The following is a 13,460-nucleotide window of genomic DNA, read 5'->3' as shown; positions in this document are numbered from 1 at the left end:
CTTACCATATATAAATTATTCAGCACTGACTCATGTACTTTTTTAAAAATTTGACATCCAACTGGCGCTTTTCTTGTACTAAGGCATTAAGGCAATACAAGGCCCTGTCTGAGATGAAAAGACAACCTGGCCTGCTATTAACAAGGAAGGGCTGGGAATCTGAACTGCCTCAATCCTTAGTGGTTTTAAAAGGTTAATAAAATGTCAGTAGGTTATATACATCATCCACTATCCATTTTCAAATTCATGTGTGATAATATGAAATGTCATACTTGTGTCTCTAAAGTCTAGAGAAAGATCATGCACAAGAAACACTTTCTCAAAAGTCCACAAATGATCCTGAATTCTCATTTTCAAAGGGAAATCAGGCACGCTTTGTTTTCTTTCAACAAGACACATCTGGTGCCTGATAAGTCCGCACTTTGAAACCATAGTGCTAATAACTAATGCAGAAAACAGTACACCAACCCCATCATCAAAATGCATTAAACTCCACCAAATGGGGAGATCACATTAGATCACATTAGATACTATGTGACAGTGCTTTACAAATGTTTTTCAAGCCCATGTTTCTCTACTTTATAGGCCTGCATGGAGCCAGACACCATCCAGCCTGAACATGGAAGGTGGCCCAGCACTGCAGGAGTGCTTTACTAGCTTCCTTCACTAGGTATTCAGGAGACCTGGGTTCTAGTCCCCTCTGCCCCACACCCCTGATGTCAGGAGCAGCAGGGCTTTGGTGAGTGTTTCAACCTTCTTGGGCCTTGGTTGTCTTGTCTATTAGAATCGAGAAAACACCTTACCCTGTCTGAAGGCAGAGCGCTGGACCAGATGATCCCTTATGATCTCGTTCAGCTCGATGATTCTATGCTCTGTTTAACCATACATCTGTGTATTCTTGCAGTAATTAATCATTATTGTCACTAACCCCAAATCATTCTTAATGCAAAAGAAATCCACTTCTGGTTTTACTATCATTGGAAACAGAGGACAGCTAAGCAGTACCCTCCTCCACCTCATGAGCTTTCAGATAGATCAAGACAGCTCTTTAGTTACTTCTCATTTTAAACATACAAACTGGAACTTGAGTCCTACTGCTTTTATGTACTGGGTCTCAATGATGACAGTGCAGCAAAAATCTTTTCTGTGCTTCAGACACACTTAAAGACAGCTGGCAGGACTTTGGTGGATTCTCATGGAGTCAGAGGACTCTGATACGGGTAAGACTAGGGACAAATTCCAGGGACCACAGTTAACTGTTAATCAATCACAGGAAACACATAACCACCAATGGATTGCATTACCTTTTCTAGGAAGCTGTCTTCTTCCTGAGAGCAGAGCAGGAAAAGAAAGTCATTGACAGACAGAAAATTACTTGAATTATTTTACAGAATTAGAAACAGATCAGTATTATGAGAACTCACTAGTTTACTAAATACATACACTTTAAACAGCTTTAAATTTTTCAGATAAATAATTGTTGAAAATGGAATATGTTCTCATATGCAAAGTTCTCTATTGTACATATTAAATTTTCATGCAATTTATTGAGATTATCACTCAAGAAACATGTGCAGTCCTAGACTTTTGTCTCCTTTGGCAGCTGCCAGCTGACCTGGCCAAATGCCCGGTGGTGGCTCCTTTCCACGTGCTGCTTGGAGGCAGGCCCTGCTGCTACACTGTGTGGCTTCTTACCTCATCCAAATGCCACCCGATGGGCGGATATGAGTCCAACAGTGGCCATTCGGAAGGAGACGATTGGCTTCTCCCCTCTCTACTCCCATTCCTCTCCCCCTAGCTGTCCCCCTAAGCAGTATCCCACACTCTTTTCCCTCGCCCCATACCTACTCCCCTCTTCAAAGGACCCGAGAGTCCCCAGATATGGAGGACCCTCTGAATTGTACATTTATTTCATTTCAGACCGTTGTGGACCAGAAGACCCATCATTATCCCCTATTGTGTTTTCCTATAGTGTATAAGAGGAAAAAGAGAAGCAAGGGAGAGGGAAGAAGGCACCTTTCAATGGTCTCTGTCTTTTGTGCTCTTATTACGGTCCAGTAACAAGCACCACAACAATAACTGCTGCCACCACGTAGGGAGCACATGCCATGTAGTGGGAACTGTGTAAAGTGCTCACGTACAGTGTCATTTAGTCTGCACAAGTGTGCAAAGTAGGTATTATTCCCATTTTACAGATGAGGAAGCCGAGGCTCTGAGAAGTTAAATTATTTGCCAATGTCATACTATTAGGTATTAAGTGGCAGGATCAGGATTAGAACTCAGGTCTGATGGACTCTACAATCATTACCACTATGGTCCCCTAGACAACTCAAAAAGTACAATCTAGCTGCTTCCTGGGCAGAAAGGCAGGGAAAAGCTGTGAAAAAGACAGTGAGAAACAAAGCACCACTGTTAGCAGAGAGAGCATAGGCACTGGTGGTAGATAGTCCTGGGTTCAAATCTTTGTTCTGCCTCTGATTAATTCTGTACAGACATTAGGCAAGTTACCAAACTTTGTAAAGCCTCAGTTTCTTCATCTCCAAGACAGGGAGAATAATATCTACTTTATAGGGTCAATGAGGCAGCCTAAAATCCAGGCATGGTAGGGCAGTGGTAGTGCAGTGTACGAGCACCTCCCCAGCAACACCCAACTGGAATCCTCCCAATTCTGCCATGGGCCACCAAGAACCTGAGTATAAATCACACTTCTCAGGTCTGACAGTAAAAGGAGAAGTCCTGATCTTACTATGAAAGATGTGCAGGAGGCTGGAGGCAGGGAAGTATGTGTTCCCTGATGTTCCAAATAGCAATGCTAAACGCATTTTCCCCAAATGACTGTTATATATATGGTGGGTAGATATTTTAGTATTGTTAGATACATTATGAATTAAACAGGCTCTTGTAGGTTTACCTACAGTTCTAAATACTACATATGAAATGAGATAAAAACAATCAGAGTAATATTGCTTTATGAAATATACGATATTTATAGTATTATAATTACAATATTTTTTTTATTTAAAAGTTAAATTCTGAGTGCCAAACATCTAATTTAACACAATTTTGGAGTACAACCTTTTTATAAAATTTAGGATTATTTATTAAGAAATCGTAGAACCTGCCTGCGTAACAGACTTCTCTATTTTTCCTCTCATGAATGCATGCCACATGACACGATGAGTAAAACTAGGCAGAGTTTTCATATACTAACCTGTCATATCAGGCCCTCAAAGAAGTTTTCTTCGAGCAGTGACCATCTACTAGTGGGAGGGTGTTGGTGGTAGGGGAGAGGATGAAAAATGAGGCTATACAGAAGAAAACGATATGGTCCCTGACTTGGGTTTACAGTTGAGCTGAGGTAAGAAGTCCCAGAATTTATAGCCTGATACTGTTATAATTCACAAATATGGGTTTTCAATAAATGGTTAATAGGAAAACAAAACAGGGGTTCAAAGGAAGGAGATGGCTTTCAGCTTGGGCTATCAGGGGACTTTTTACAATGGAGATGGGACCTAACTAGCCCTTAAAAGATTCATAGGATTTTAAAGAGCAGAGATGGGGTGGGGACACTATAAGTGGAAGGGGCGAAAATAAACACAGGTTCAGAGAAGGTAAATCCCAAGGTGAGAGTAGGGAGAAGTTGGTCGTCTGTTCCGCAGGAAGCATGGGGGGATGTTGAGAAAAGTAGTGGGAAATAAATATGAAAAGGAATGTTGAAGTCAGACTTTGGGGGAACCTGAATGACAGGTAAAGCAATCTGGATTGTATTTAATAGGCATGGGGAGGCACGGACTACCTTTAAGGAAGTGATAGGCCCCAAAGCTGTATTACAGAAAGATCAGTCTGACAGCCCTGAAGAGGAAAAATGAAAAGGTAGTGATAGAGGCAAAGGGAATTGTTTTTTGTTGTTATTTTTTCCAAGATTTTATTTATTTGTCAAAGAGAGAGAGAGAGATAGCACAAGCAGGGGGAGTGGCAGGCAGAGGGAGAAGCAGGCTCCCCACTGAGCAAGGAGCCCAATACAGGACTCAATCCCAGGACCCTGGGATCATGACCTGAGCTGAAGGCAGATGCTCAACTGAACGAGCCACCCAGACATCACAAGGCAAAGGGAATTATTAAAAGGCTATCAAGGTAGGTAAAAAAGGAGTAAACACTTAAATAATGGGAAAATAATATTTTTTTAAAAAAATGAATGGATAGGCATGGATTAAGATGGCGGAGGAGTGGGGACCCCTTTTTCAGCCGGTCCCCCGAGTCGAGCTGGATTGGTACCAGACCAGCCTAAACAACCACGGAACCAGCCTGAGACACAGGAAGATACATCTGGATCTCTACAAATGAACATCTCCAGCGCTGAGTATTGAGGTACGAAGCGGGGAGCCGTGAAACCGTGCACAGATATTGGAAGATAAACCGAAGGGGGAGGGAGCCGCCGCATTTGGGCGCCGGGAAGTGGTACCCACTTGCATGGGAGAGCGGGCGGGGCTTGCGGAAGGCACCCGCAAAACAGCAGACTGAGACCGTGAGCCGGGTGCGCGTGCCACCAGGCATCTCGCGGAACACCGGAATCCTGGTGTGCTCACCGGGCATAGACTGGGACCGGGAGATCCGGGAGCTCGCGGGGCGGCTGGCGGCGTTAGAAACAAAAAGGACAGAGACGCGCCGGCCCTGGAAGTGAGGGCAGGGACGCCGGGTGTGGGGCGCACATCCTGGGACGCTGCAGGGTTGAGCAGCACCAACAGTAACAGAGTTAAAGTGGCCAGAACATTAGTAGAGAACGGGCCGCAATCCCTCTGTTCAGTGACAGACGCTGAAATTCGGCCGCTGCTGCTCTGACTCTCAGAAGAGGCACAGCAGACCGCCAGGGAAAGTCGCCAGAGAACAAACGCCTGGAAATACTGGCTCAGAGAGTGCCCATTCCCATTACCCCTTGCAGGGGACACGGAGACTCTACCCAAACAGGGTTACCTGAGTATCGGCGCGGCAGGCCCCTCCCCCAGAACACAGAAGGCAGGCTGAAAATTCAAGAAGCCCACAACCCGGGCGCCTGGGTGGCGCAGTCATTGAGCGCCTGTCTCCGGCTTAGGGCGTGATCCCAGCATTCCGGAAAGGAGTCCCTCATCGGGCTCCTCCGCTGGGAGCCTGCTTCTTCCTCTCCCACTCCCCTGCTTCTGTTCCCTCTCTCGCTGGTTGGCTGCCACATAAATAAATAAATAAAATCTTTAAAGAAGAAGCCCACATCCCTAAGATCCCTATAAAACAAGGGGCACGGCCTGGGACCCAGTCAATAATTTGGGTTCTGGACAACCCCGCAACCTCTCCTCATCAGAATGACAAGAAGGAGAAGCCCCACCCAGCAAAGAATAGACAGTGAGTCTGTGGCCTCTGCCACAGAAATAATGGATATGGATATAACCAAAGTATCAGAAATGGAATTCAGAGTAACAATGGTCAAAATGATGAGTAGAATTGAAAAAACTATTAACGAAAAGGTTACTGAGAATATAGAATCCCTAAGGACAGAAATGAGAGCGAATCTGACAGAAATTAAAAATTCTATGAGCCAAATGCAGACAAAACTAGAGGCTCTGACGGCCAGGGTCACAGAAGCAGAGGAACGGGTTAGTGAATTGGAGGATGGGTTAATAGAGGAAAAAACCAAAATAGAAGCTGGTGTTAAAAAAATCCAAGCCCACGAATGTAGGTTACGGGAGATTACTGACTCAATGAAACGATCCAATGTTAGAATCATCGGCATCCCCGAGGGGGTGGGGAAAAATGGAGGTCTAGAAGAGATATTTGAACAAATTGTAGCTGAAAACTTCCCTAATCTAGCAAGGGAAACAAACATTCGTGTCCAAGAGGCAGAGAGGACCCCTCCCAAGCTCAACCACGACAAACCTACGCCACGGCACGTCATAGTGCAATTCACAAATATTAGATGCAAGGATACAGTATTGAAAGCGGCCAGGGCAAAGAAATTTCTCACGTACCAAGGCAAAGGCATCAGAATTACGTCAGACCTGTCTACACAGACCTGGAATGAGAGAAAGGGTTGGGGGAGCATATTTAAAGCTCTTTCAGAGAAAAACATGTAGCCAAGGATCCTTTATCCAGCAAGGCTGTCATTCAGAATTGATGGAGAAATAAAGACATTTCAGAATCGCCAGTCACTAACCAAGTTCGTAAGCACGAAACTAGCCCTACAGGAGATATCACGGGGGGTTCTATAAAGTAAAAAGGCCCCAAGAGTGATACAGAACAGAAAGTCACAGCCAATACAAACAAAGACTTTACTGGCAACATGGCATCATTAAAATCATATCTCTCAGTACTCAGTCTTAATGTTAATGGCTTAAATGCTCTCATAAAAAGCCACAGGGTTGCAGATTGGATAAAAAGAAATGACCCATCCATTTGCTGTCTACAAGAGACTCATTTCGAACCCAAAGATGCATTCAGACTGAGAGTAAGGGGATGGAGTACCATCTTTCACGCAAATGGACCTCAAAAGAAAGCTGGGGTAGCAATTCTCATATCAGATAAATTGGATTTTAAACTACAGACTATAGTTAGAGACGCAGAAGGGCACTATATTATTCTTAAAGGAAGTATTCAACAAGTGGATATGACAATTATAAATATATATGCCCCCAACAGGGGAGCAGCAAGATACACAAGCCAACTCTTAACCAGAATAAAGAGACATATAGATAAAAATACATTAATAGTAGGGGACCTCAACACTCCACTATCAGAAATAGACAGAACACCCTGGCAAAAACTAAGCAAAGAATCAAAGGCTTTGAATGCCATACTCGACGAGTTGGACCTCATAGATATATATAGAACACTACACCCCAGAACCAAAGAATACTCATTCTATTCTAATGCCCATGGAACATTCTCAAGAATAGACCATGTTCTGGGACACAAAACAGGTCTCAACTGATACCAAAAGATTGAAATTATCCCCTGCATATTCTCAGACCACAATGCTCTGAAATTGGAACTCAACCACAAGGAAAAATTTGGAAGAAACTCAAACACTTGGAGACTAAGAACCATCCTGCTCAGGAATGACTCGATAAACCAGGAAATCAAAAATCATATTAAACAATTTATGGAGACCAATGAGAATGAAAATACAACAGTCCAAAACCTATGGGATACTGCAAAGGCAGTCCTAAGGGGGAAATACATAGCCATCCAAGCCTCACTCAAAAGAATAGAAAAATCTAAAATGCAGTTTTTATATTCTCACCTCAAGAAGCTGGAACAGCAACAGAGGGACAGGCCTAATCCATGCACGAGGAAGCAGTTGACCAAAATTAGAGCTGAAATCAATCAAGCAGAAACCAGAAGTACAGTAGAGCAGATCAACAGGACTAGAAGCTGGTTCTTGGAGAGAATCAATAAAATTGACAGACCACTGGCAACACTTATCCAAAAGAAAAGAGAAAGGACCCAGGTTATTAAAATTATGAATGAAAAAGGAGAGGTCACGACGAACACCATTGAAATTGGAAGGATTATTAGAAATTTTTATCAACAGCTATATGCCAATAAACTAAGCAATCTGGAAGAGATGGAATCCTTCCTGGAAACCTATAAACTACGAAGATTGAAACAGGAAGAAATTGATTTCTTAAACAGGCCAATTAATTATGAAGAGATTGAGTCAGTGATAAACAACCTTCCAAATAACAAAACTCCAGGCTCGGACGGTTTTCCTGGGGAATTCTACCAAACATTCAAAGAAGAAATAATACCTATTCTCCTAAAGCTATTTCAAAAAAGAGAAACAGAAGGAAAGCTACCAAACTCATTCTATGAGGCCAATATTACCTTGATCCCCAAACCAGGCAAAGACCCCCTCAAAAAGGAGAATTACAGACCGATCTCCCTAATGAATATGGACGCCAAAATCCTCAACAAGATACTTGCTAATAGAATCCAACAGTACATTAAAAGGATTATCCATCACGATCAAGTGGGATTCATACCTGGGATGCAAGCGTGGTTCAATATTTGCAAATCAATCAGCGTGATACATCATATCAACAAGAAAAGACTCAGGAACCATATGATCCTCTCAATCGATGCCAAAAAAGCATTTGACAAAATACAGCATCCTTTCCTGATTAAAACCCTTCAGAGTGTAGGAATAGAAGGTACATTTCTCAATCTCATAAAAGCCATCTATGAAAAGCCTACTGCAAATATTATTTTCAATGGGGAAAAGCTGGAAGCCTTTCCCTTAAGATCAGGAACTCGACAAGGATGTCCACTCTCGCCACTATTATTCAACATAGTACTAGAAGTCCTTGCAACAGCAGTCAGACGACAAAAAGGGATCAAAGGTATTCAAATCAGCAAAGAAGAAGTCAAAATGTCTCTCTTCGCAGATGACATGATATTCTATATGGAAAACCCAAAAGAAGCCACTCCCAAACTATTAGAAGTTATAGAGCAATTCAGTAACGTGGCGGGATACAAAATCAATGCTCAGAAATCAGTTGCATTTCTATACACGAATAACAAGACCGAAGAAAGAGAAATTAGGGAATCCATCCCATTTACAATAGCACCAAAAACCATATGTTACCTTGGAATTAACTTAACCAGAGACGTAAAGGACCTTTATTCTAGAAACTATAAATCACTCTTAAAAGACATTGAGGAAGACATAAAAAGATGGAAAGGTATTCCATGCTCATGGATCGGAAGAATTAACATAGTTAAAATGTCCATGCTACCCAGAGCAATCTACACTTTCAATGCTATCCCGATCAAAATACCGAGGACATTTTTCAAAGAACTGGAACAAATAGTCCTTAAATTTGTATGGAAACAGAAAAGGCCCCGAATCTCCAAGGAACTGTTGAAAAGGAGAAACAAAGCTGGGGGCATCACAATGCCGGATTTCAAGCTGTACTACAAAGCTGTGATCACAAAGACAGCAGGGTACTGGCACAAAAACAGACACATAGACCAATGGAACAGAATAGAGAGCCCAGAAATGGACCCTCGGCTCTTTGGGCAACTAATCTTTGATAAAGCAGGAAAAAACATCCGGTGGGAAAAAGACAGTCTCTTCAATAAATGGTGCTGGGAAAATTGGACAGCTACATGCAAAAGAATGAAACTTGACCACTATCTCACACCATACACAAAAATAAACTCCAAATGGATGAAAGACCTCGATGTGAGACAGGAATCCATCAAAATTCTAGAGGAGAACATAGGCAGCAACCTCTACGACATCGGCCAAAGCAAACTTTTTCATGATACATCCCCAAAGGCAAGAGAAACAAAAGATAAAATGAATTTATGGGACTTCATCAAGATTAAAAGTTTCAGCACAGCCAAGGAAACAGTCAGAAAAACTAAGAGGCAGCCCACGGAATGGGAGAATATAATTGCAAATGACACTACAGACAAAGGACTGGTATCCAAGATCTACAAAGAACTTCTCAAACTCAATACACGAGAAACAAATAAACAAATCAAAAAATGGGCAGAAGATATGAACAGACACTTTTCCAATGAAGACATACAAATGGCTAACAGACACATGAAAAAATGTTCAAAATCATTAGCCATCAAGGAAATTCAAATCAAAACCACACTGAGATACCACCTTACGCCAGTTAGAATGGCAAAAATAGACAAGGCAAGAAACAACAATTGTTGGAGAGGATGTGGAGAAAGGGGATCCCTCCTACATTGTTGGTGGGAATGCAAGTTGGTACAGCCACTCTGGAAAACAGTGTGGAGGTCCCTTAAAAAGTTAAAAATTGAGCTACCCTATGATCCAGCCATTGCACTACTGGGTGTTTACCCCAAAGATACAGACGTAGTAAAGAGAAGGGCCATATGCACCCCAATGTTCATAGCAGCAATGTCCACAATAGCTAAATCGTGGAAGGAGCCGAGATACCCTTCAACAGATGACCGGATTAAGAAGTTGTGGTCCATATATACAATGGAATATTACTCAGCTATCAGAAAGAACGAGTTCTCAACATTTGCTACAACATGGACGGCACTGGAGGAGATAATGCTAAGTGAAATAAGTCAAGCAGAGAAAGACAACTATCATATGATTTCTCTCATCTATGGAACATAAGAACTAGGATGATCGGTAGGGGAAGAAAGGGATAAAGAAAGGGGGGGTAATCAGAAGGGGGAATGAAACATGAGAGACTATGGACTATGAGAAACAGACTGAGGGCCTCAGAGGGGAGAGGGGTGGGGGAATGGGATAGGTCGGTGATGGGTAGTAAGGAGGGCACGTATTGCATGGTGCACTGGGTGTTATACACAACTAATGAATCATCGAGCCTTACATCGGAATTGGGGATGTACTGTATGGTGACTAACATAATATAATAAAAAATCATTAAAAAAATGAATGGATAAAAGAGAAAACTCTGAAAGAAGAATCAAAAGGACTCTGATTAGATACTGGGGGAGGAGCAGCACATTTACATTGAGAGTTTACTTCTCTGGCTACAGGCACATAGTAGATGTAAATAACATTTATTTTAACACTAGGCCTGATTCTGAAAATAGAAACACCACTTAGCCTCCACTAATGAACAACATACTGCTAAGGTAGTCCTAAGGTTGCTGATAATCACTTAGTTCAACTGACCTACCCACTCTCTGCAAAAGGCTGTGTGTTGATAACATTTAAAAAGGGAACCTAATTCAGGATTCCCCAGTGGGGCAACCATGGCACGCTACAAATGCATTGCAAATCATTATTCACTCCAACATTCATCCATAGAGGAATTTTGCAAGTGGTAAATGCAGTTAAAATAATGTAAAAGAGACACTTAGAGGCAGATTCAAATTTAAAAATAAAAAGCAGGAAACTGAATGGATATCAAAGTTCTAGAAAGGATTCGTTCATATGAACTATAAAGAAACACAAACCATACACTTATCAGGATAAGGAATGAGTGGTTGGATCAGTAAGATGAAGTAAACAAATAGTGAAAAGATCACTGGGGACGGATTAATCACCAAGCTGTTATTCTTGTTATTTCAAACTTTGATACCGTTCTCCAAATAAACATGTCCCCAAGCAAATATAGTCTGTCCATCCATCCCTCAACCTTTTTTGTCTCTGTATCTACCAGCAACACCTTCAGCCAGATGTGGTAAGTTCAAACCTGGTCTCTCCATTAGTCCAGTCTATAAGCAACACCAGACTATTCCTCCAAATATTTCAATTTACAACTTCATACTACTCATAAAAGCATTCTGAGGGTTGTAGATGCCCTGTGACTTTAGCACAAACTCATCTGTTGACTTCAAGACTCTGTATCCCCTGCTTCCAACCCACCCAACCAGCTTCATATACTCTTTTCTTTAATCTTCACTCTTTCCAGGGAAATCTTACAATTTTTCATAAATGGTCTTTCTGCTTTTACCTTCTAACATTTATTCATGATGTCCCTTACACCTGGAAGGACCTGCTCACCCAATATGTTAATACATACTTCTTCAGTATGTGGACTTGACTCAAAATACTTCTATGATGAACCCCAAATCATTTTTCTAGTCCACTTTATTCTTATGTGCTGAATTTGTTTCTAGTTATGTTAATGTTACATAAATCAAATATTCAAAAAGCCAAAATAGGCTGATTCTGAGGTTGATTTTTATGGAAATTAGCTGGTCAATCAATAAGCTTTTATGGCATATAAGGCTTGAGTAAATGGCACAGGAATCTATTGTTAATACAAATTACAAGCTTCACAACTCTCATTCTAAATGCCTTTCCAAAATATTGATTTACCAAATACATTGGACATCAGCCAGTAAAACTAATGCTTAGATTACTGTTAACCAAATTCCCTATTAATCTTGATTTAGAATTTAGTCATATTGTATACATAAGTAAACTTTCAACACCACTAAATTACAGGAACCCACATAAACTCCGTAATACTTTGTATTCAATGTGTAATGAATATTGATGATTATGTGCTAGTTAATATGCTAGTTAATAAACCAGAAAAATCTATCTTTATTCTGGAAAAGAATAAAAATAATTACAAATTCTCCTCTGTTTGCCATTTGTGTAATTCCAACTACACTAGTAGCGGCAAAGTCACTATCATTGAGAAGGGCAAGAAAAATGAAAAGGATTTATGCCAGTTATTTCATTTCACATATGGTGGGAACAGGGTGTGGCATAAGAATCTTTCTGAAACAGTACATGGAAAGTCAACATAGGAACTGAACCCAAAATTTTAGAGTAAATAATATAATAGAGGATAATAGGTATCAATGGGATCTGAAATATCATTTTGGGTCTTGGAACAAATATGAACAAATATAAGAAAGCATTGCAGAAGGTCAAAATCAAGTCAAAACAGAATGGGAAGATATTACAAATGGGGTACAGATAATCTTAGATTTCTTGTTTATCGCCCCACACCTACATGGATAACTTCATCATCAATGAAATACAGGAATTAATAATACTGAAATGTGACTAAGGCTGTGGAAAGAATCAAAACACTATATTCTACAAAATAAAAGCTTTAAAAGAACAAACGATGACCACACACATACAATTTAATAAGAACTCAGAATTTAATAATGAAAAAATTATCAGGATTCTATTTTTTTAAACCTTGAATCATTTGTGCACAAAAACGGAGGAAAAGGGCTTCCTACAGACCCATTATTAACTCCATTAAAGATTTTGGCTACTTCCTATTCATGGTCAAACACTGAATTACCCGATAATATTTTAAACAAAATAAAACATTTTCACGCTGGTTGAGCCTCCTTCCAGTCACTCTAATTAATATAGGACAATTACAATAAAGGGTATCATAATGCCTCTGCCAACTCTGGCCAAAAATAAAACCAGTTTCCAGTTTAAAGGAAATAAAGTGAAAGGAAGGAGTATGAAAGGATTAAATTTAAACAGTTACCAAGAGGGAAGAGACAAATTTAGAAAATGGTGGATCCTTGATTGGGCAACTGTCCCGGACTATTTAAAAGTCAATGTCATTAAAGAAACAAAAGGGGAGAACTGTTCTACTCTAAAAGAGACTGCAGAGGGGTACCTGAGTGTCTCAGTCAGTTAAGCATCCGCCTCAGCTCAGGTCATGATCTGGGGGTCCTGGGATGGAGCCCTGCATTGGGTTCCCTGCTCAGCGGGGAGTCTGCTTCTCCCTCTGTCCCCCACCCCGCTTGTGCTCACTTTCGCTCTCTCAAATAAATAAAATTAAAAAAATAAATAAATAAAAGAGACTATAGAGACCTCACCAAAGGTATTACGTGAATCCAGATGAGTTTTTGGCTTCAAAAAGCTATCAAAAAATTCTTGGGACAACTGGAGAAACTGAAATATGGAGTGGCTAGTTTTCTTAGGCATAATAATGGTATTGTGCTTATAAAGAAATTGTCTTTTTTAAGAGAGGCAG

General features: G+C 40.9%; 1 protein-coding gene across 6 annotated transcripts in view; it reads right to left on the bottom strand.

Moving 5' to 3' along the window:
• Positions 1-13,460, bottom strand: part of OCRL (OCRL inositol polyphosphate-5-phosphatase) — a 56,920-nt gene that overhangs the window by 7,115 nt on the left and 36,345 nt on the right. For 5 of the 6 annotated variants that reach the window (XM_044391610.3, XM_057314338.1, XM_057314333.1 and 2 more), the window contains one exon: positions 1,305-1,328. The exons of the other annotated variant lie outside the window; for it this stretch is intronic. In XM_044391610.3, coding sequence (XP_044247545.1) covers positions 1,305-1,328 — 24 coding nt within the window. The remainder of the gene's footprint in view (positions 1-1,304; positions 1,329-13,460) is intronic. 6 annotated transcript variants of the gene reach the window in all.

Source organism: Ursus arctos, chromosome X (assembly GCF_023065955.2).
Source record: "Ursus arctos isolate Adak ecotype North America chromosome X, UrsArc2.0, whole genome shotgun sequence".
Lineage (NCBI taxonomy): Eukaryota > Metazoa > Chordata > Mammalia > Carnivora > Ursidae > Ursus > Ursus arctos.
The sequence above is the reverse complement of the archived record's forward strand: the minus strand, read 5'-3'. Positions and strand labels throughout refer to the sequence as shown.